This window comes from Musca vetustissima, unplaced genomic scaffold (assembly GCF_032173495.1).
Source record: "Musca vetustissima isolate MV318-11 ecotype Yass unplaced genomic scaffold, APGP_CSIRO_Mvet_v1 utg7330, whole genome shotgun sequence".
In the NCBI taxonomy this organism is placed as follows: Eukaryota; Metazoa; Arthropoda; class Insecta; order Diptera; family Muscidae; genus Musca; species Musca vetustissima.
The window spans coordinates 87,618-112,698 of NW_026882603.1; the positions used below are offsets into that span (position 1 = coordinate 87,618).

The 25,081-nt window shown below is 36.2% G+C and overlaps 1 protein-coding gene across 3 annotated transcripts; it reads left to right on the top strand.

Annotated features, from left to right (window-relative positions):
* Positions 1–23,410, top strand: LOC133329136 (uncharacterized). 3 transcript variants are annotated; one of them, XM_061537634.1, is made up of 5 exons: positions 1–140; positions 13,790–13,850; positions 22,595–22,669; positions 22,888–23,130; positions 23,241–23,360. In XM_061537634.1, the coding sequence occupies exons 1-5, from the start codon at positions 47–49 to the stop codon at positions 23,329–23,331; spliced, it is 564 nt and encodes a 187-aa protein (XP_061393618.1). In that variant the 5' UTR covers positions 1–46; the 3' UTR covers positions 23,332–23,360. The 3 variants fall into 3 exon arrangements, with proteins under 3 accessions (XP_061393618.1, XP_061393617.1, XP_061393619.1); XM_061537633.1 differs by having other exon boundaries at positions 23,217–23,359; XM_061537635.1 differs by lacking the exon at positions 22,595–22,669 and having other exon boundaries at positions 23,217–23,410.
* Positions 23,411–25,081: the final 1,671 nt, after the last annotated feature.

A 25,081-nucleotide genomic window follows, 5' to 3' on the forward strand; every position in this document is an offset into this window, starting at 1 on the left:
CAATACCATTTACCCTGGCCAACATTGGGAGACACATTTTGGCAATATGTCACATTTTCAAAGGCGACGACGACAGTTTGGCGAACCTTGTGATTGTCTAAAGCCGCTGATACGAATTTTTGGTATAATGGCAGCTTTTGGTGAGTATGGAAATGTTCGCTTTAAATTATGAAAATATTTTAAGATTTTAGTCCAGTTCAAATGAGGCAAATGAATTTAAAGGAATCTTTGTTGAAAATAATTCAATTATTTTGTTAAGCCTTAGGTACATAAGACACCTGCTCACCACCCTGTGGTACAGGATATTATGTCTTTGTGTATTTGTTTGTAAAACAACAAAAGAAAATGAAGTAGACTCATGTTTATTTTTTAGAATATTTAGAATCACTTTTTGAGTCGATTTATGCATGACCATCCATGTAAACTCGTTATTTGGCCCAAGGACGAACCTTATTGATTGGAGAAAATCGCTTTAGATTGTGATATAGTTATACAGGTTTGTCAGATTCTACAATAGTTCACCCAAATCACAATGTTTGTCCGATTAAAACATAGATTTGCACAGCTTCTGAATTAAGTACAAATTGCAGTATGCGAAAATTTGAAATCGGTTCAGATTTAGATATAGGTCCAATACATCCAATATGTGTTAGTCCGATTTAATGAAATGGTGCATGAAAGACCCGTGTATCAACCATGCTACGTCTGTTGGAATAAAAAAACTTAGGAACATATATTGTATATACCCAGCTCCCATATATATTTTCGTCCGATTTAAGGTAAATGGTGTATCGAAGCCCCGCTATATCTTTCGATTTGCACGAAATTTGGCATAGCGCACTCAATTAAGTGCAGAATGATACGTGCTGAATTTCGTGGAAATCGGTTCAGATTTAGATATAGTTTTCGATTTGCACGAAATTTTGCATAGGAGACTAAATTGGGCCCAGAATGATGTGTGTCAAGTTTCGGGAAAATCGGGTCAGATTGAGATATAGCTCCCATATATATATATATATATATTCGTCCGATTAAAGGTAAATGGGACATCAAAGTCCCTATATTTGCACAAAATTTGGCATAGAGAATGTTGTGTGCTAAGTTTCATGAAAATAGGTTCAGATATAGATATAGCTCCCGTATATATTTTCGTCCGATTTTATGTAAATGATGCACCAAAGTTCCTATATATTTGTCGATTTGCACGAAATTTTGCATAGTGTACTGAATTGAGTCTAGAATTGCGTATGTTAAGTTTCGTAAAAATCGGTTCAGATTTAGATATTGTTCCCATACATATTTTCGTCCGATTTTATTTTAATGGAGCTCCAAAGTCCCTATTTAGATATAGCTTAGCTTCCATATATAATTTCGACCTATTCATGTTTATTGTACACCAAATAATAAATGGGTACCTGATTGATATTACATTTTAAACAGTGAAGCATACCAAACAGCGTGTGTAAATTTTGTTTTAAATCTTACTTACTTACTTAGCTGGCTTGTTACAGAACGGCCGAGCTTAAAAGAGATTTTCAAGCGCGTCAGTCTTGTGCGCACATACACCAATTTGGAAGACCACGTTCCAAGATGTTGTTTTCTACTTGGTCTTTCCATCTAATTCGTGGCCTTTCCCTTCTACGGGAACCATCAGTAGGCTCGTTTTTATATGCCATTTGAGCTGGGGCATTCTCACGCATCCGCACAACATGGCCTAGCACCGTAGTCGCTGAAGCTCAATACGACTGACTATGTCGATGTCCGCGTATAAATTGTAGAGCTCGTTGTTTATTCGACGCCGATATTCACCGTCGACGCAGATCGGCTCTTAGATCTTTCGGAGAATTTTTCTTTCAAATACCCCAAGAGCTGCCTCATCTGCTTGCGCAAGTACCCATGCTTCTGATCCATAGAATAGCACGGGTAGTATCAGCGTCTTGTAAAGTGTGAGTTTGGTCTGGTGGGAGGTGGCCTTGCTTTTAAGTTGTTTGCTCAGACCATAGTAGCATCCGAATTTCAAAACTGATGTCATTCATTTTATTAATGGCGGTACCAAGGTATATAAGGTCTTTAACTAACCTACCTGTATTTCTCAATTCCACAGTTGGTCCGAGTCTACTGGACGTCTTGCGCGTTGATACCATCAGCGTGGTCTTTGCGTCTCTTATGACCTTTTCCAGTAGGATGTTAAAAATATCATACGACAAACTGTCACGGTGACAGGCGGGAATGTCAAACGCAGACATGGCTTTAAACACCTCTGAACGGATAGGGCTGTCAAATGGGCTTTATAGTCGACAAATAGGTGGTATGTGTCGATATGTTTTTCGTGGGTCTTTTTCAGGATTTGGCGCAGAGTGAAAATCTGGTCAATGATGGATTTGCCAGGTCTGAAGCCGCATTGGTATGGTCCAATGATGCCATTGGCCATTGGCTTCAATCGTTCACACAGCACACTGGATAGCACTTTATATGCGATGGGAAGGAAAATTATTCCTCCATAGTTGGCATCGTCTTGTCTCCTTTTTGCACACGGGACTCATGAGGCTGAGGTCCCAATCATTGCATTGCATTCATCTAGCCAAATTATACCAATCAGCTGGAGCATTCTTCTTACCAGCATCTGATCACCAGTCTTGAATAGATCGGCTGGTAACCCATCGACACCTGCGGTTTTATTATTCTTCAGCCGATTGATTGCCATTCTGACCTCATCTTGGCTAGGTGCTATACACTCTATACCGTCATCTCTTATTGGTTCTGGGGCATCCTCTTCACCGCCACTCACCGCCACTATTTGATATCCGAAGCTTTTCAAAATGCTCCTTCCAGATCCTCAACATGCTGTCTGTATCTGTCACCAGGTTTTCTTCTCCATCTCTACAGGAGGATGTGCCTGCACTAAAGCCTTCGGTTTGGTGTTTTACACGTTGGTAAAATTCCCGGACTTCATTCTGACTCCTGCACATCTCGATTTGGGCACGCTCTTGTTTTTCTTGTTCTCTCTTCTTTTTTCCCGAAAATTCTTTCTCACACTACGTGTTGCTACTGTCTGCAGGGTTGCCCTATACCCTGCGTTTTTCACGTAAGCCTGTAAAGCCAATCAGAGCCGTCGCTTGGTATCTATCATCTCCTACGTAACCCAGACAGGCGGACAAGCATAAATCGACTCAGAAAGTGATTCTATGCATTTTCTCAAAAGGAACCATGTGTCTAACTCGTTTCCATTGCCTGTTACAAACATAGATTTAGCACTTTTTAAGTTTAGCACCAAAAAAGTGACCTAGCACTTTTTTTAATATCGATTTCACTGTGACGCATTTTCCCTATGTTTTATGCGAAAAGTATTATTGCCAGTGGTAAAAATATGTCATAGCATCTGTAAAATACTTATAAAGCTCGGTCGGATCAAACTTTATAGTGTGGTGTATATTCAAAAACTCCTAACAAACATATGCACAAAGGCATAATACCCAGTACTACAGTGTGGTGGGGGTATAAAAACTGCGGTAGAACACACCGAAAACTAAACCGGACATTTGTATGGGGGCTATTTTAAGACATTAACCTTTATTGGCTAATTTCTAGGAAAGTATCCGATATGCCACATTATAGTCAAATTGTTTAAAAACTAAAAAAATTTGAAAAATAAAAATTATTGTGTTTGATTTATTTAAAATTTTTTTATTTCGCCTCCGAAAATCGTGTAAGCGACCACGGAAGTACCCATATATAGATATCAGCATTTAAGTTTTCTTTATACAAAATTACAGTCATATGGATGGGGAAAATTAGACTAAAACTTTCAAAATACCGAAAATCGATTGGTACCGTTATATGGGTGCTATACCTAAATGTGAACCGATAAGTGACACCCCATGAGAAACTGAAAAAATAAGAACCTATCAGTTTGAATAACGCGCCCAAAAGCTATAAAGTATCAAAGGGGGATGCCGCTCTATGGGGGTTCGCAGGAAATTTGGAACTATTATGCTAATTTTTGGTAGAGGTATTTTTTACGGAATAAGAATTTAAAATATCAAATTTAAGCCAATTTTGTATGGGGCTACCTTTGTAGGAAAATTCTCTACACAGTGAGAACCCAAATTACGGCTTATTAGGATGAAAAACATGTACAAACACCCCAAAATACCGAATAATAGGGGGTAATTTTTGGTAGGGAGACTTTCCACTTAATGAGATCCAAATACAGTCAATTTGATCTAAACACGTGCCCTCATTCCTCCTTAGGGTGGAGGGTATATTCTTCCCAATGTTTCTTCAATGAAAAAACTATTCGTTGCAAAACGACACTTCGGAACTTAACATGACCTTCTAATCCTTTAGGAGAAGATTTTGTAACACTATTCGAAAATTGCCATTTAATATTCTTTGACAAGTACTTCAAAACTTATAAAAGATCATTTTGAAGGGACATCTTATTATTATGTGTGAAACACATTAAGTTATTTACATCCTCCACGATCTTATCCCAATGAATTAGTTTGGTATTAGTTTCACATTGGATTACGCCGATTTTTCAAATTAATTTAACTTAACTACTTACTGACCTCGCATAAAAGCATCGGCTTAAGAAGGCTCCTCTAACTAATTACATTAGGAAAATAATAACAGAGGCGTACATATATGTTGGAATAATAACCAGCACAACATCAACAGAATAACCACAACAACAACAAGAACAAACAAGGCTACTAACTTAAATATGCACAAAAGACCAAGTGTTGATAATGGAAATTGTTATTATACAACTTTATTTTTTGTTTGTTTGGACAACAAAAACAAGGAAAGAAAATACCCATTGAGGAAGAAGAACAAAAATCAAACTAACATCTATGTAGGAGTGCGAAACCTACACCAAGCAAAAGGTTAAATTTCATTTTGTTTGTTTTTGTTGTTTTTCTTCGTCATCTTCGGAGACACAAAACGTGTCAACAAAATTCTTTGCCAAAAACTTTTTTCCGCACTCCGCTGTTTTGGGACAACACAAAGCATAGACGACAGTTCAATATCCTCATTCCTGTTTTATAGACGTTAATTTTGTCGAACAAAGCGAACGACTGGGAAAGAATAGAGTGAGAGAGACAGGATATAAAAACAAATGCAAGGATGTTGGTAGAACCAACACTTACTGTCCTTTCTTTATTCGAAAATTTTACTTTGTTTTTGTGTGCGGAATAATTTGTTTGTTTGCAGAATATTTCCTTGTCGTGATTTTTTTGTTGTTGTCATCGAAGCAGCTTTGTGCCAATAGTCGTAGTCGCGGCATTGTTGTTATGAAAATGCGTTTTCCTCAGTTTTGTTTTTGGCGGTCTATTACAATCTCAAATCAAAATGAAATTTACACATTTACAAGACCCGATACGCATTTTGGCGAACAATTGCATGTTGTAAAAATATGTGTGTGTGTGTCAATGAAGAACTGTTGTACACTGTGAAATTGAAGAAGAGGTCGTGATCCACAACTTTTTGAGGAAGGCCAAGTGGACGTCTGAAGACCATCAGCTCTTCCATAAAAAACATCAACTGGACTTCAAAAAATTCGACAAAGAAAGCCTACAAGTCCACTGAGAACAAGGAAGACCTTCCGAAAGCACATTTCTATGGAGAAGACCTTCTGACCATCTTTGGTCCTATATGAATAAGTCCTTCTGGGCTCTTATGAAGGTGAAATTCTACTCTTCTATGAAGTAGACCCCCGGTCTACTTATGGACTTCCACAAGGAAGACCTTCCGAAAGCACATTTCTATGGAGAAGACCTTTTGGCCTTCTTTGGATGAGACCTCCGGTTTTCTTTCGAGGAGACCTCTGGTCCTATATGAAGAAGTGCTTCTGGGCTCTTATGAAGCCGAAATGCTGCTCTTTTATGAAATAGACCCCTGGTCCCTGAAGAAGTCCCTCTGGGCTCTATGAAGTAGACCCCGACCTTCTATGAAGAATACCTTCTGGTCTTCAACGAAATAGACCTTCTGGTCTTCCACGAAGTAGACCTTTTGCTCTTCCACGAAGTAAAACTTCTGGTATGCTATGAAGAAGACCTCATGGTCTTCATATAAGACGAAAAAAATAATTTTTGGTCTTTTATGAAGATGACCTTCTGGTCTTCTATGAAGAAGGCCTCTGGTATTCTATAAAGAAGACCTCCTGGTCTTCAATGAAGAAAAGCTACTAGTCTTCTACAAAGAAATCCTCCTGGTCTTCTATGAAGAAGAACTATTGGTTGTTCATAAGGAAGGGCTTCTAGTCTTCTATGAAGTGGAGACGTTCTGGTTTTCACCGAAGGCGATCTGGTCTTCTATGAAGAAGGCTTTCTGATCTTTTACGACGACACATTTCTGGTCTTCCATGAAGAAAACTTCAGATCCTCCATGGAGAAGAGGACAAACCCTTAAAGAAGATGACCTTATGATCTTCCAGGGCAAAGATCACATATTCAGCAATTCTAGACCTTCTAGACCTTCTGGCTCTTTTATGAAGGCCAGACCTTATGGCTCTTTTATGAAGACCAGACCTTCTGGCTCTTTTAGAAAGACCAGACATTATGGCTCTTTTATGAAGACCAGACATTTTGGCTCTTTTATGAAGACCAAATCTTCTGGCTCTTCTATGAAGACCAGGTCTTCTGGCTCTTCTATGAAGACCAGGTCTTCTGGCTCTTCTATGAAGACCAGGTCTTCTGCTCTTCTATGAAGACCAGACCTTCTGCTCCTCTATGAAGACCAGACCTTCTGCTCCTCTATGAAGACCAGACCTTCTGGCTATCTATGAAGATGAGACCTCCTGGCTCTTCTGTGAACACCAGTCCTCTTGGCTCTTCTATAAAGACCAGACCTTCTGGCTCTTCTATGAACACCAGACCTTCTGCACAGGTATGAAGACTTGATCTTCTGCTCAGCTATGAAGAACATACCTTCTGGTTCTTTATGAAGATCAGACCTCCTGGTTTCTGTATGAAGACCAGACCTTCTTCTCTTCTATGAAGTCCAGATCTTCTTCTCTTCTATGAAGACCAGACCTTCTTCTCTTCTATAAAGTGGTCTTCTATGAAGACCAGACCTTCTGCTCTTCTATGAAGTGAAGGAATGCCTCTGTTCTTTTTTAAAGAAAGACCGTCAGCTCTTCTATAAACAGGACCTTCAGGTCTTATTCAGGACCTTCATGAATAAGACCTTCTGATATTCTGGTGAAGACCTAATCTCCTGCTCGTCTACAAAGACCAGGCCGTCTGGCTCTTCTATGAAAACCAGACCAGACCTGACTGCTCTTTTATGAAGAAGACAAGATGCTCTGATCTTCTTGAAGACCAGACCTTTTGTTTTTCAATGAAGACTAAACTTTCCGAACTTCTATGAAGGCTAGATTTCCTGCTCTTCTACGCTCTTAAATGAAAAATCTTATAGAATATCTTTATTTTGGTTCCTACAGGAAATCAGAGAAAAAATTACCAGGATAACAATTTACTGCATTCAAAATGTTTCCTTCCTTAACATCCCAAATTGTAGTCAGCCAAAGACTTCTCCAAAAATATTTTTTGCACTTCACACAGTTTTCAATGGCTGAATTGGTATAGCCAGAGGTAGAGGCCGAAGAAAAGCGTTTAGTTGACAATAAATTTTCAACAATATCTGGCGCCATTGTTATTGCAAAAACATATTGATGTCGGTGCTATTGTACATCTTCACATAGAGACATACATATAAACCTCTCTGTATATGAATATGAATGGCTGCCACAATATAGTGTGTATTGGTATTGGTGTACATGTGTTGCTGCTGATGCTCCTGCTACTATTACTGCTTTGCGTCTATTATCCGGTCCTTTCAATACTCCGCCTGGCAGATGCCTTTTCGTGTTAGTTGGCTTCTTTCGTGATTTGGTAATCCTTTATGCATAATACCATTTGATTGGATTTCCATCCTGATCATATCTCGACAAAAAGGCATTAACGACAACATATTTTCTTGTTCGGTAACATATCCACGTGTGTGTGTGTACACACACACACTTATGTGAACATTGATATTTGGGTAGATATGTGTATTGACAGTAAGTGTATTTTTTGGAGTTTGCTATTAAAGAAAATTGTGTGTAAATGTAATATTTTTCAATGGAAAACTACTACTATTTTGGTTTGTAATAAAAAAATCGATGGATATCTTGTTTTCATTTTGAGCGGGAAATTATGTTGAAATTATTTGTTGACAAGAAGTATGAAAAGTTGTAAACATTTGGGAAAGTTTTAAGTTTATGTAATTGAAGTAAATTTACTAATACCATGTTCCATGTGGATGTTCCATTTAAAAATTGCGATATTTTAAGGATTTTGGACACGTTATAAATTTGTAGAAGTTTTTGATCGCATTACATGTAATTTAGTATGTTGGATTCTAATTGGTTACCAAATCCTCGCACCAAAAATATGAATATTGGTCTAATTTTTTGGTTAGCCTCCATATAACTGGGGCACGTTTTTCAACCGAAATGGTTGCAATTTGGTATTTTGTATTCCCATTTAATACGAAACATCTCTGCTGTAAATTATCAACATCGGTCTACTTTTTGGGAAGTCCCATATAGCAATACTCACCAAATATGTAGATCTTGAGGATTTTGGACAAGTTTTTCAATCGAATTGACTGTAAATTGGTATGTTGTTAATGCATCCGCAGTTCTCTGATTTTCTGATCTGGCGAATTTGAAATTTGACAACTAAGCTTTACTGTAATTAAGAGGTGATGGAATCTACCAGACTGTTCATAGGGGGTTAGTCTGCTTTATGGCACTCGACGAGCTACCCTTGTATTTTCTCATGATTTTTAAAAATCACTAAAATAATATGGAAGGCAATTTAAAGCAACTGAAGTCCCGATTACAAAAAAAAAAAATATTCTTTTTAAATAAGTCCATACTTTCTGAGTTGTGGGTCTCTAAATTCCGCGGGACCCATTTACAATTCTGAAAGACAATATGGGTGTTTGTGGGTAGCCGGCCTTCAGTCGGAGATTTTAGTTTTCTCCTATGGACAGATGACAATACACGACCGAATCTGCTTCAATTTCAAAGGTGATTGTGTAATCAGGACCGATATTGTCGTAGTAAATTTTAAAATATATGAGAAAATACAAAGGTCCAAACGGAAGATTAGAGACACACATCGTCGGAAATACCGATTTCCGTAAGAAAAAATGTATACAGTTGTAATCTGGACCTCAAGAACTACATATGGCAAAATTTTCCAAACAATCCGCAAGGGGGCCCTAAACTAGACTTAAGCCCACAATTCATATTGAAATGATTTCAACCCCATATTACCATTTTGCTCTCCAATTTAAAGAGATAACGGGAACTACCCTTAACTTGGAAGTTGCACACTAGGCTGTTACCATAAGAATGAGTCACTAAATACAACTCAAACGTTGCAGGCATACCGCATGTGTGCGGTAAGCTCAAATTCCCATACTATTCCATTTCCTGCACGAATGAAACGCATATGTTTTCCATCTGTACAATACAGACCTCAGTTATGGACCAATGTCAATTGCATTTATAATGATCTAATCGCTAGAGATGCACAATTATGGCTCCATGATCATGAAATTTTGCACGAGAAAGGGGATATGCCCAAAGAATATGTATGACCGTTTTGAAGATGATCGGCCAATTTTAATGGACCAATATTTCGTGTGAATAATTATGAAAGATTTCATGGATAATACTAAAATATGTAATGGGCTCCACATATCCATTACCACACAAAAGTGTGTAATGGTAGAAAGAAAGCTAAAGTTTAGTGGTAGTTGTGCAGGTATCATATGGTCCGCTCCGCTCGCCTCTCATTGGTTAGATTTGTGTTAGAGCAGATTATAGACACTGCTCTTCAGTAAATTTAGTTCAACATGTTCACAACCAGTTAGGAATGGACCAAATCGAACAGGACACTAGGCTACAGAGTATTATGCATTTGTGAATGTGTATGCAGCTTACAGAAGGAAGCCAGGCAGGCAGTCGTCTGAGTAGTTTCGTTCCGGGACGAACTAGTTTAAATTAACTATGTCGCACAAGGAACGATATGTAGTTAATTTCTTCAATATTTGGATTTCTCGTTCCTTTTGGTCCAAATATTCATCTAAATATTTCGCTTCATTGATTGAATTAACTGACCTATACCAATGGACGAAAAGTCATAGATACTTGTGTGGATACACTTAGAATCACTCTATAATTCGATTTAGTAGTGGGTGTTCGTTCATCTTCCATGTATTTTTTTAAACAAAGCACAAAGGAAGAGCCATATGAAAATTGATTAAAATTGGTCCGGATTTAGATATAGCTACCATCAGTGTTGCCAAAACTTTGTTGAGGAAAAATGCTAGATTTTGTTGGGAAAAATGCTAGAAAGTCCTAAAAATTTTAAAAAAAGTGCTAAAAATTTATAGAACAAAAATTGTTATTATTTAATAATGTAATATTTATGAAAGACCCCATTGTCGATTTAGCCATGTCCGTCCGATTGAGGTCGCAATATTTAAGGCACAGCTTTGCACATACATTGCTACTACTTGTATGAGATTTGATATTCCAAATGGAATATTTCGGTCCTTTTGAGTACGCCACATGCCCCAATATTTGATTTTTAAGCTTTTGGACAAAATTTTCAACCTAAATTGCTGTAATTTTGTATCTTGGGTTCTCCCTGGATCGCAATTACAACAGCATTGGTTTTATTTGATAGTTTAATTTCTCGTTGAGTAAAAAATCTCCTTACCAAAAATTATTAATATTGGTCCATATTTAGGGGTGGCGCACAGAGAGCGGTGCTCCCCATTATTCCACATTTTGTGGACGTCGGGCACGCAACCGAATTGACTAACATTTTATATTTTTGTTTTAATGGGGTTTGAAATATTAATATTAATAATGGTTAGGGTAAATAACTGTAAGTTCACATTGCGTACCGTTCCATTTGCGTACTTTTAAGGGTTTATAATCTCTTTCCCAACAACAACTTTAATTTAAACCAGTGAGCGGAGCAGAAAGTCGGACGTGGTCAACTATACGATACCCTACACAACTACCAACGAACTGTAACATTCTGCGGATTTTTTTTCCGAGCCTGGGCAATATATCGAGATAGTTTCACCCTCTTGCCCGATGAGAGGGAACTGCACCTCTTCCTTACACTTATTTTCCGAATATTATTAATATTCAGTAAGTCTTTTTAATTACTTGTCCATACTCCCTTCACCGTGGGTTGTGTTGTGATGTTCGGCTTATAATTGTGGCCTATAGATCGACTCGTAAAAACACCAAAAAAAAAAAAGGTTTTGGTCCACTTCATCCCAAAATTGTTATCTCATCATCACCGGAATTTACAGGCGTTGTCCTCGGTCATAACTAGAACATCATGGAACATTTCAATGCGATCAGCGCTATATTTCCGCACTCCAGTGTGGTAATGGTATACTAAATAATATCTGAATACGTAAGCAAGTGTAAATATTTACGTGTAACTCCCACACCGAGTACATACGACAATATAATTGGTATCAATTTAAAAGCCAACTACTCCTCTTGGATATACTATCAATTTTTCCGGTCTATGTCCTTCAGGAGCAAACACATACGCTATAGAATACAAATTTTGTAATTTTTCACACAAAAGTCAGGGTCCATTTGACCCTCTAAATATTGACCGATCTTTATTAAAACAGGCATGCTTATTCTTTGGCCCAATCCCCTTCTCCATGTAGAATTTCGCGATGTTTGGGCCATAATTGCGACCTCTGGAGAGATCAGAAAAACGGACAAAAATTAAGTATTTGGTCCATTTCATCCCATAAATATTAACCGATCTTTCCCAAAAACAATAGGGGTCTTCATTGGGTAGAGGCCATCCTACATGCAAAATTTCATGAAGATTGGTCCATAACTGTGGCCTGTATCGTGTTTACAAATTATAATGGACAGACGGGCGGACACACATGTCTAAGTCGACTCAGCTAGTCGAGATATGACGATCGGTATGCTTGAAGGTGGGTCTAGGACCAATATTTCGCGACGTTACAAACTCTTGGGGCTGCACAAAGCTTTAATACCCGGACAACATAGTTGTTTAAGGTATAAAAATAGGTGTTTGCCGGAATTTTTCTATTTTGGTTCTTATTCTGGCATAATATCAATATAAAGGAGCATGCTCGCCTTTTCGGTACTCTAAAGTGGTTATAACTTGGCATTCGGGGTTCCCAGTGAATAAAAAACTTATTTTCAGAAAGTTCCAACATAATTCGTGTCCATAATTTTTACATCGCTCTCATTTTTCATTTTCCCAAATGAAAATGTCACAGTCACTACATGAAGTACCCGACCATTTTTTAAGAAATTTGGAATGCACGGCACATGCTAGATACCATTGGAAAATCGAATTCACCGCGAGAAAAATAAAGAAAATTCAATACGTCAATATTAAATGGAGAAACGGGAAAATATTTTGGATTGAAACCAAAATTGTAAAAGATTCCTAAAATATAAAAAAATGCTATAAAAAGTGCTAGGTGATAGACCACTTTTTTTGGTGCTAAAAGAGTTTAAAAAGTGCAAAATCTAGCACTAAAAGTTCTAAATTGGCAATACTGGCTACCATATATATTATTCTCCGATTTCATTTAAATGATGTATCATTAGGTCTACAATTGTCTGAACAAATTGAAACTCAGCACAGGCCATCGTATTTAGTACGAAACCATGTGTGTCAAACCATACTGAAAATGGTACGGATCGTTTATATGCGCGCTATGTCACAAACAAGGACCTATTTTAAACATTGACTGGAAATATGATTTGTACCTATAAAGAATCTGGAAAGTAAAAGTGGATGGTGAATTTGTCCGGCACCTTGAACCCACCTCAAAGTGGGTGAGAACTTTAGAACTATGACAAAACATGAACCTATATTGAAAATGTTTTTACTCACCAGGAATACGAAATGCGTTTAGGGCCATCAAATATTCAAAATGAATCGATATGTCCTTATTGTAATTCAAAATAACCTCGGAATAGTAACACCATATGTGCAAAATTTCAAAGTCGAGGAAACTCTTGAACAATGTTTGCATATCAATCTATATAGCCTATTTTTACCCATTTGGGATCCACAAACGCCAGATTTATATTCTTTTGGAGCACGATAAGGTTATATTACCTTCATATTCATGTTTTCCCATTGAGAGGACATAATTACGAATTAAACTGTTTTGATTGTGAGGTCAATAACATGTTTCTCGGGACAGTTAATTTAATACGAGCACTATTTTATATTTTCATTTCATATTTACTACTAGATTTTATATCTAAATCAGTTCTAGTCCATGGAAACATATGCCCTTACACTTTATTGACTTTAGTTTATATCATATCTGATTTACATCTAGCTACGAACCCTGTAATTAATACAATTTTATTGACTCATCAGCTTTTAATTAAGAGAAGTCTTTTTATATTTAATACGTTCGACCAATCATTAATTCGTTCCATCTACTCAAAATTTAGTTTCATTTATAAATCGAACAACTTAATTAATCTGTAATGCCACAACACAAATAAATACACACACGCACACACAAACTCACACTCACACAGCCACACAAACAGATAGTAAACCAATATCATAAATATTGTAATCCTTGTTATAAATGTATTGTCTCGTCAACAACTGCCATTAAATCGAAGAATATCTGAAGTAAGGGAAACATGTTTTTGATTTAATTTCAGTTATTTGCGGCGTTGGAGTCGATGTCTATGTTCATGGCTATCAGGCGGGACTATTGATATTGTAAGTATATAAAAACTTTAGTCTTTGTCTTTGTTATTTATCCATCGATTTAGCGGTAAGTAATTGAGAAAGTGGTATAAGTAAAGAATAAGAAGGATGTACAAATAAAGTAAGTGTTGAAAGTTTTATATACAAATGGGTAATTGATTGTGGGAGTGGATATAAATAGTTTGTACAGAGAATTGCTGGGCGGAGATTTAATTTTCGAAATATTCCGATTTTTCCATATTTTATATGGTGAAGCTCTAAATACCATCAAAATACCAATATTCGAGAAACTTTCATTAATACATAAAATCTATTATTTGAATACAAAATGTTCATCTAGATTGAATAATTTCTATCAGTGGTCCTCTTATATTGGAAAATTCAACCCATAAGACTGCGGCAAGGAGTATCTAAATAAATGTCCACAATATTCTGTTCCCACAATGTTGAAATCATGATAGGGATCGCAATATTTAAGATACAGCTTTGTAATTTTGCATATGTGCTACTACTGCTTCTAGGATGTTTGGGCAATGCCAAAACGTAGACCGATATACACCAACGGCCTACGTTTTGACATTGCCCCCATATAACAGTACATTCACATTTTTGCAATTTGGAATATTTTAGTCGAATTCTCACCTAAAAGGCTTAAAATTATTACTTTATGGTTGCTTGTGGATTTCAGCCACTGCGGAAAATGTATTGAAGGGATTTCCCTTCTGTCGTATAAGTTGTGACCTGTGTAGGTCATATTTTTTATACCCTTCACCACACTGTGGTACAGGGTATTATGTCTTTGTGCATATGTTTGTAACAGGCAAAAATAATCGAGATAGAGCCATGGTTCCTTTTGAGAATATACATAGAATCACTTTCAAAATCGATTTATGCATGTCCGTCCGTCTGTCTGTCCATGTTAAATTGTAAATCTGTTCGTCCGATTTAAGGTAAATGGGGCACCAAAGTCCCTCTATATCTTCCGATTTGCATGAAATTTGGCATAGAGTACTGAATTAGGTGCAGAACGATGTGTGCCAAGTTTCGAGAAAATCGATTCAGATTTAGATATAGCTCCCATATATAGGATCGTCCGATTTAAGGTAAATGGGGCACAAAAGTCCCTATATATCATTCAATTTGCACGAAATTTGGCATAGAGTACTGAATTAGGTGCAGAACGATGTGTGCCAAGTTTCGAGAAAATCGATTCAGATTTAGATATAGCTCCCATATATAAGATCGTCCGATTTAAGGTAAATGGTGCACCAAAGCCCCTATATATTATTCGATGTGCACGAAATTTGGCATAGAGTACTGAATTAGGGCCAGAATGATGTGTGCCAAGTTTCGAGAAAATCGGTTCAGATTTAGATATATAGTTTCGTCCGATTTATGGTAAATGGTGCACCATAGTCCCTATATATCATTTGCACGAAATTTGTCATAGCGTACTGAATTAAGGCTAGAATGATGTGTGTTAAGTTTCGTGAAAATCGGTTCAGATTGAGATATAGCTCCCATATATAGTTTCGTCCGATTTAAGGTAAATGGTGCACCAAAGTCCCTATATATCATTCGATTTGCACGAAATTTGGCATAGAGTACTGAATTAGGTCCAGAATGATGTGTGCTAAGTTTCCTGAAAATCGCTTCAGATTTAGATATAGCTCCCATATATAGTTTTTTTTCGATTCTATGTAAATGGTGCACCAAAGTTCCTATATACCTTTCGATTTGCATAAAATTTAGCATAGCGTACTGAATTAAGTCTAGAATGATGTGTGCTAAGTTTCGGAAAAATCGGTTCTGGTTTCGATATAGCTCCCACGTATACATATATATTCGTCCGATTTTAAATGGTGCACCAACCTTCTAATATTTGTCCGATTAACACGATTTTTTGCACAACGTTTTGTTGAAATTGATGTAGATGCTGTCATAGCTTCCATATGTATTTCGAATGGATGTCTGAATAGAATTAAAATTTTAACAGTGCGGCGACCGAATAGCGTGTATAGGTTTTGCTATAAGTCGTTTTTCATAAATTTGTCCCATGGTACGAAGTCGACTTTAAATCTGCCCGAATGAAATTAAATTTATCATAGGTTGCAGAAAGACTTGCGTATGTTCCTTGGAGGGGATACATATGTACAAGTGGTGAAAGGTATCATATAGTCGGCCCAGTCCGACTTTACTGCTTTCCTTACTGGTTTTAATATTCCTCCGATCAAAGAACTGTAATAGGTCAGCTGTGTCCATGTTCTTCGATATTAAATTTCAACGACATCAAATTGGAAAATGAACACGATAACACTCGAAATGTATGATTTGATCCAAATATTGCATATAATTTTCAAAACTAAAATCAGTTTCCATCTTGTACTTCTACTCAACATTATAAATATTTTGAACGAATATAAAAATTTATAATATTATTAGAACGAAGTGTCCGATTTGATCCAAGCTTAATAATTTTATCATACATACATTATGTTCGAGGATTACATCTATCGGTCTCCTGACGGGACCGTTCATCACTTTGGGTACATAATATGTACAGGTAGATAGAACAAACGTAACATCTTTAGAGGACCATTGAAATAGAATCGGGCAAAATTAAATGTGTGATCTACAAAGATATTCGAACTAATATAAACCTACCCATACACCTGACATTCTGAAATCTATGAAAAATTACATGTCAATCGGGCAGACTTGGATTATCTGGTGAACTATTTGTATGTAAATCTGGACCTAATCGAGCAAACGTGGCACACACAATTTGGTATGCTACAGCACAGGCTCCTTGGTGCATCATTTACATAAAATCACCAAAATATTACCATATATATTTTCATCAGATTTTATGATATTTTTAAATCTAGACCTATTTTTATACTTTTATACACATCACTCTAAACTCAATTTAATACCCTCTGTCAAATTTCGTGTAAATCGAACAACGTAGGCTCTTCGGTGCACCATTTACATAAAATCGGACGAAAATTTATATCAGACATATATTTAAATCTGAACCGATTTCAACAAACCTTAATATACATGATTTATTTCTCAATTGCATTCGCTATGTAAAATTTCGCCTCAATCGGACAAATCTTAACCGATTTCAACAAAACATCGCATACGTCTATCTGAACTAACTCTGTACACTAATTACTTAAAATCGGACGAAGGTATATGTGGGAGCTATATTTAAATCTGAACCGATTTCAACAAAACTTCAAAGACATCAAACTGGACTTAATTCAGTACACTGCGCAAAATTTTGTCACTGTCGGAGAAATATTGGGAGTTTCTTCTTTTTTTATTGGATAAAAGAAAAGTCCTTATTTTTGATGGCGGGCATGATAACTCCTCACTGGAACATCGGAATACGAAAATTAAAACGGCGTCAGAAAGGTTGGCTTGGCTCAAAAATCAACAAAAAAAATGCAACCCTTTAAAAAAATATAGTTAAAAAATAAGGAAGATCTTGACCGATTGGATTTATCCTTGACCGATTGGATTTATCCTCAAAAAGAAACATCCCAAATTTTGGAATCGATAGGATCATTAGTTTTTGGGTTATCGTGCCCGCCATTTGCAAAAACGCTTTTTGGAGAAAAATGCGTTTAAAATCGAGATAGCTGCCATGAAGAAAGAGTTCAACAAATTTGAATATGTAGATGGTTCTCCGAAACGGAAGAAGACTACTTCGGCTGTTGATCACGGTGATAATTTAATTACTTTAAATTCACCAGTTGTTTTATCGCAACGCAATAATAGCAAGAGTGCTCCTTCCGAAAACCATCTTGCGCCGCAGGCGCTATATTCACCTATACCACCCAGTGGCTTAACCACTGCTGACTCAAATGAACAAAACGGTCCAAGTATTTAGACTGAGACCTTATCTTCTGAAGCCAAATTGACTGATTCTTCTTCTTTATGTATACCTGCTATAGAAGTTATTCCATCTGTAAATCCGGTAACTTTATCAAATCATCCTGTCTCTGTGGACAATAGTGAACTTATCGTAGTTGCTCCTAGAAAAACTCTATTTATCTCTAGGCTACATTCTAATACATCGGTAGATAACATCCGAAATTATATTAAATCTAAAATACATGGCCTTCATGAAAAGGATTTTAAAATTTTTAAGTTTAAGTAATCAACTCCACGTGACATTTCCTCATTTAAACTTATTATTCCTCAAAAAATATTTAATGTTTTAGTCAACGAATCGTTTTGGCCTGATGGGATTTTGGTAAAAGAGTTTAAATTTAGGGAAAGATCCAACATCGCAAAACCATTGGTTATTTCCGATAAAGTATCCGGTTCAAAAAACTAAGTAATTCCTTACAAATAATTTATCAAAACGTAAGAGGCCTCAATACAAAACTAAAATATATTTACCTTAAATCTTTCGATTGCGATTATAAAATTGTTGTCTTCTCTGAAACATGGCTTAAACCTGAGATTGGTGATACTGAAATTTTTTCAAATGTATATCAAGTTTATAGGCATGATAGACTTAATAAAATCGGCGGTGGAGTGCTGATAGCTGTACATAATTCTATTGCCTCTGAGTGCATTTCAATAAATAATTTAGATATTGAATTTGTTTGTGTTCGATTAAATTATTTAGGTTAATCTTTTATCTTAACCTGTTCATATATAGCACCTAACTCTGAAACCGGCGTTTACCTTAGACATGCTGAATTAATTAAGCAATCTTAGACTTAGTATTTTCATCAACGATAAATGTATCTATATGTAGATGTTCCCCGTTTTCTGAACCTGAAGATAAGTATCACCCAACTCTTAATGTGAGTCTGGAATTCCAGCATAAATTAACTAATGTTGATCATGTTAAACAAAAAAGCTTAAACTAAATTTTAAGAAAGCCAACTTTGATATTTTGCATTCCATTTTATCCAACACAAATTGGGATTTTAAGGGTGATATGGACTCACGCATTTCTTCTTTCTACATAACTTTAAATGGAGCGTTATCATTATCCATTGACTTCTATCCTTATAGTGAACCATCGTGGTCATCTTCTTATCTGAAAAGTAGATTACAAACTAATCCAAAAGATTTTTTTTTAAATTCGTTAATACTAAACGTAATGTTCGGTCATTTCCCAGCTATATAAAATTTGGTAGTATGGGATCATCTAATAACTCTGATATTGCAAATATGTTTGCCAGGATGATGCCCTGAAATCACTAAAAACCTCTAATTCTGCTGGTCCAGATGGTGTCCCATCATGTATATTAAAGTCTTGTGCATATGAATTGTACTTACCACTAACAGATTTATTTAACTATTCCTTATCTCTTGGTTATTTTCCTCTTCACTTGGAGATCTAGCTATACATAAAACTGGTAGTCGGTGCACTATTGAAAATTATAGGGGCATCGCCAAATTGAGTGCGATTCCAAAGTTATTTGAACTTTTGGTTTCTCCAAGAATTTCCCACTTTGTCTCATCTATAGTATCTCCTTTCCAACATGGCTTTTTAAGAGGGAGGTCTACAGTGACTAACTTAATGGAGCTTATGTGTCACGCTCACAATGGGTTTATCAATAAACTACAAACTGATATAATATATACAGATTTCAGTAAAGCGTTCGATACTGTTGTACACATTTTATTAATTTATAAGCTTGCTATTATGGGTTTCCCGACAATCCTTCTTAACTGGATTTCCTCTTATTTACAAGATCGTACTCAAAAAGTACATTTCAATTCACTTCTCTCAGATGACATCAGTGTTTCATCTGGCGTCCCTCAGGGTAGCCACCCAGTTTCTTTTATTTGCTCTTAGGGGTCTACCTTGGAATCCACTTCAAGCACTTCCACCGTACGTTAACCGTCTGAAACTGATTGATCTTCCAACTCTTGAAAGAAGGCGATTAATGCTTAGAGCAATATTTATAACAAAATTGTTACGCGGACAAATTGACTCAAACTTTTTAACCGGTGAAATAAAATTTAATACTCCCTCCCGTAGAACACGTAATTATTTACCTCTTAACTTATCCCTAGTTAGACATAATTATGAACTAACTAATCCACTTCGCGCTTTATGTGAAATTTATAATAATTTATATAACAGAGTATCATTTTCTGACCCCATTCATGTAATAACAAATTCTATTATTCGTCTATAATTGAAGTATAGTTGCCAGACAATTGTGTATGTAATATTTCTGTTTGTATGTTTTGTCAAAACTATTGTGTTTTTGTTTATGTTTAACAACTAATATAAGACTGGCTGATGTTTATTCTGTAGCCAGTAATTTTCCTTCACTACTAACCCTCCATAGTCCGGACTATGGGGTGTACGTTCTCTCCACGTTATGGGGAGGTGGCCCCCTCGGTCGGCAGGGGCGGGAGTGAGTGGCGTGGGAACGTTCGAAAAAAAAAGTTTGAGAAGTCCTCTTATCGTCATTTGATGCTAGCACAATAAATCGGCTATATCTTCAAGTGTTGTTGAGATTTTCACTTGAAATTTCATAGGGACATTCTTGAATTAATGTAGATTCGATTTAAATCAAAATACAAAATTAAATTTTTTGAAACCGAGAATGGGGGTTCCCTTAAAATCGGATGAATATATATATATATATATATATATGGGAGCAATATCTAAATCTGAACCGATTTTCACGAATCTCAATAGGGTTCGTCTTGATCTGTTAGCAGAATAATTTGCGTCTCCTTGTATTTGTGATCTGATTGTCGTGGAAGTTGCCCAGTATACTATAAATTTTTGCGGTCTTCTCTGTTGTAAAGTCTGTGAACCTCTTCCCCTTTATTCCGAATAGACCCTGTTATCCAGTGTTTTTCGGACACAGATTGCCTTTCTCGAAGAGCACAAAATTCTTCGATAAACTTTAGATTAATTATTTTCGCTAAATACTGAGGGCATTGACAGGAATGTGTCTATGTTCTCAGTATTTAGGTTGTCATAGTTATGTAGCACTAACCTCTCTTTGATCACTCTCCCGAATTGCATTCCGAACAAATTGGTATTCACATAATCTAGAAAGGCCTGGAAACATTTTTTAGTATTAGTACTACCCCAATCAGTACTGTTTATTTTGCTTTTATCGTCGCTGAAGCTACGCTGTTTGTGGTGGTATCATCGTTTAAACAATTCCATTGCTTCGATATAGTTGAGTACGATGTTAACAACTCTGGGGGAAGAGAAAGTATACATGTGACATATTATAAGGTTCTCGGTCGATTTAGTAATTTCTAGGGTTTAATCCAAAGACCTTGTTATAACCTCTGCCTTATGCCTAATGAGGGTATATACACTTTTATACGGCAAAAGTATGTCTCATCGAATTATTGGTTTTAGCCTGCATGTTTCTTTGGACCAAATCCGTTTCAGACAATTTGAGGTCAATTTACAAATGTCCGTCCGTCTGGTCAGCTGTTGCGCACTGGTTTAACCAATTTCATTCAAATTTTACACATCATAATATTGCTTCCGAACTTCGTTCCAGTTCGAAGATGGTGAATAAAGGCCAACTCCTTCTTGTACCTACCCCACAAAATGGTCAAAATTTTGCGGAAGATTAATTTTATAATATCATGCGAACGGACTATACGATTTGAAGCAAACTTTACACAACATATATTATCCTTACCAAGCCTAGATTAACTCCAAAGATGGGACCCATTGGTTCACTCCTCACAAAAGTTAGAAATTTTACTAAAAATTTGTTTTATAGTATCATGCGTGCGAAATATCCGATTTGAACCAACTTTGTACAAGTTATTATCTGTAACAAGTATAAATCACGTCCGAAGATAAGATCCATTAATCCACTACTTCTGGTACCTGCCCCATAGACGTCAAAATTTTCAATATTATTTATTCTTGAACCGAACTTTGAACAACCTATTATCTTCATCAAATCTATCTTTACCTAGCCTAAATCAAGTCCGAAGGAGGAACTTGTAAATTTAATCCGAAACCTCGTTGATAAAAAATATATCTCTTATTAAGAGCGCATAAAAAACCTGTGTGTAATTTCGAAGTCTCCGCAAACCATAAGCTGAGGGTATACATCTTTCGGCGACACAGACTGAGACTTTTTGACTTGTTCTTAAAAGTAAATAGTTTCTGGATTAGTCAGATGTGTATATTACCTATATTTTATATTTCTATCAGAGCCACTGTTGTGGTGTCACTCCGATGGAGGTTTATTTGGATGATCTCAATCAATCTCCTCCGCTGTTTTTTTGTGGCTTCCTTCTATTCGATCCTTGCCTTTCCAATTAGGCGTTAGTACGCCTTACCACCAGGCCATTGATGACTTGTCCAAGACTGCCAAAAAGAAGAAAAATTTTATTTGTTCTCATCCCTGTGAGGTATCAGGTTTTACTCAAGATCGTAACTTAGCTACTATCGGATGACCGATGGCATTTCATACGTATTGCTTATTGAACTTATAAAAACAATGGCACAAATTACAGCTAGATAAAGTAAATTACTTTATACATATCAAGATTTTCAGCTGGATTTTCATCTAAAACAAACTTATACCACTTTTCAAATTAAGCAAAAATTATTTAATTAATAACCATGACATTTTATTTGTCAATTACAGACGATTGTGGTTTTTAATCGTCTACATCTTTAATTTACTTGATTTTATATTTAATACCATTTACATTCCCTTTACACCATATTGAGTCCCTCTCAATCGTTTCTTTTCTTTCTATATTTGCAGAATTTCATCAATAATTATTTTATTCTTTGAAATCAAATGGGTCATAACTCTTTTTCTTCAATTAATATTTGGCAAGTAAGCATAAAATGACTACAACAACAACAGTAGCAACAACAACTACAACTACATAAACAACAATTTCATAGTTGTCGTCGTTGTTCTTGTTGTTGTAATATCTATTTAACCTCCTGTCTTTGTGAACTTTTAACACAAAAACAAATTACAAACTAATATACCTTTTATCCTTTCTACAATTCCAATCCGGCCACCCCACCCACACCCTCGCCATTTAGCGATAACTACTCCAAGTGTTTGCGTTGCTGGGAGTTTAGCAAATACTTTGGCAGTTGGCGTCTATCCCTGCCGTACCTAACAATTGGCCTGACTCTTATGCTGTGGCCCCACAATTTATGGTTAAGCTATGTTGCCGGTGGTCTACTGATGTTCGTGGCAGTGCTGCGTCTGTGTCTAGTCTTCCGGTTCAGTCATGCGAGGTCGAAGGATGAGGGTCTATTGCCGCATTGTGATTTCGAAAAGTACGTACAAATAAATGTTCGCAGACGATTTACGCGAATCCGTGTAATAAATCTATTTAAAGTTGTTTACATTTTTTAATTCGAAGTTTTACATTTGTTTCGTTTTCCAGAGTTGACAGTGGCCCGGATATCGCTGAGGAGGGATTTGTTGAAATTGTACCCAGTCTGGATGAAGATGAGGCCTTGGATGATGTTTGTTAATATTTGGTGAAAATTTAAGAAAAAAAAACAAAATTATTTTTTGTTATAATGATTTGTAGTTGTATAAAATAGTGTATTAAGAGTAAATTGTACTTATATACATACATATAAAGACACATACATACATACAACAATACACATACATACATAAATATATATGAAATATTGTAGTTATATACAAAAGAAAATGCAGAAAAAAAAACAAAATTAAAACGTGAGAGAGCTTTTATATGTTAAAATAATATATTCTGAGGTTATCTAGTGATTGGAACATTTTGGGAAGCCTATTTGGAAAGGTAAGTACTAGGAATATGAAGATTCGGAAGTAAGTATCTATTGAATTCTTGATAATTGCATTGCCAATGTATTCATCTCGCTGCTTGATGTATTCATCGTTGGAAACCCCCAAAAAATAGGATGTTTGGTATTGTTAAAGGTGTATATCGGTTGACGTTTTGGTATAGCCCCCATATCACCGTAGCCCCAATATTGGGTATGTTGGGCACATTTTTCAACCGAAATTTTACATTGAAATTTTCGAAATGTTCTCATTGGGTAGCGAATCTGCCTCAACTATGAATATTGATCAAATTTTTATTGTAGCCTCTATAGAACGGTACTCTACATATAATGGCAAACCCCACTACTCAGTATGTTGAGCACTTTTTTTTACCGCTACACGTTATTTTCGGCATGCTCAATGAACCAATTCCAGTCTTAACGACAATGAATTATTGTATCGTGAATCTATGGGAGTACAGAAGATACTCCTAGGATGTTTTGTATTACAATTGAATATATCGGTCCACGTTTTGGTATTGCCTCAATATTTTAAAGGTTTTAGCCGAATTTGCAGAACTTTTTCCATATAGGTTCACGTTTTGGCCATTTCAGGAATTTTAATGGTCCTATGCATGTCGATTATAGATTCATGGAGTGTGAAAAAAATATTTTTATACCCATCACCACACTGTGGTACATGGTAGTATGTCTTTGACCATAGTTTGTAACAGGCATAAGGAAACGACATAGACACATGGTTCCATTGGAGAATATGCATAGGATGGCTTTCTGAGTCGATTTATGCATGTCGCATTTATGATCCGAATAGTATGACATTTGACACAGCTCATTTATTTGGCCCAAGGACCCAAACCCTATTGAAATTGGGAAAAAATATTTTCGTCCGATTTTTAGTAAATTTTGTACGAAAGGCCCAAAGTTATGCCGATTGCCGCAAACGCCCAACGTTCTGATGTTATTATTACCTAACTTGTGGAAAGTTTCTTTGAAATCGGTTCTGATTAGATATAGCTAACGTATATAGTGTTCTGTAAATATTGCAGCAAAGACCCAAAATTAGGCCGATTGCCTCAAAATTTTGCACAACGTACTGATGTTAGTATAGGCTAAAGTGTCAAGTTTTTTTTTAAATCGGTTCAGATTTAAATATAGCACCCATATATATTTTCATCCGATTTTAAGAGAATGATGCAACAAAGACCTAAATATGGTCGATTGGTACACAATTTTGAACACCTTTCTGAATTTAGTGTTGTCTAACGTGTGTCAAGTTTTGTTGGAATCGGTTCAGATTTGTATATAGCTCCCATATAGAGTTTCCGCCGATTTTAAGTAAATGGTGTACCAAATACCCAGATACCCAGATTAATGGTGTACCAAATACCCAGATAAATTGAGACTAGAATGTTGTTTTTGAAATCGGTTGAGATTGATAAATAGCATATGA

Bases quoted from the DNA above. Each gene is read 5' to 3' on its own strand.
- LOC133329136 (XM_061537633.1), top strand. From the start codon at position 47: ATGTCACATTTTCAAAGGCGACGACGACAGTTTGGCGAACCTTGTGAT. The intron at 141-13,789 runs GTGAGTATGGAA...ATTTAATTTCAG, and splicing joins TGGTATAATGGCAGCTTTTG to TTATTTGCGGCGTTGGAGTC. The intron at 22,670-22,887 runs GTAAGCATAAAA...CTCGCCATTTAG, and splicing joins CTTCAATTAATATTTGGCAA to CGATAACTACTCCAAGTGTT.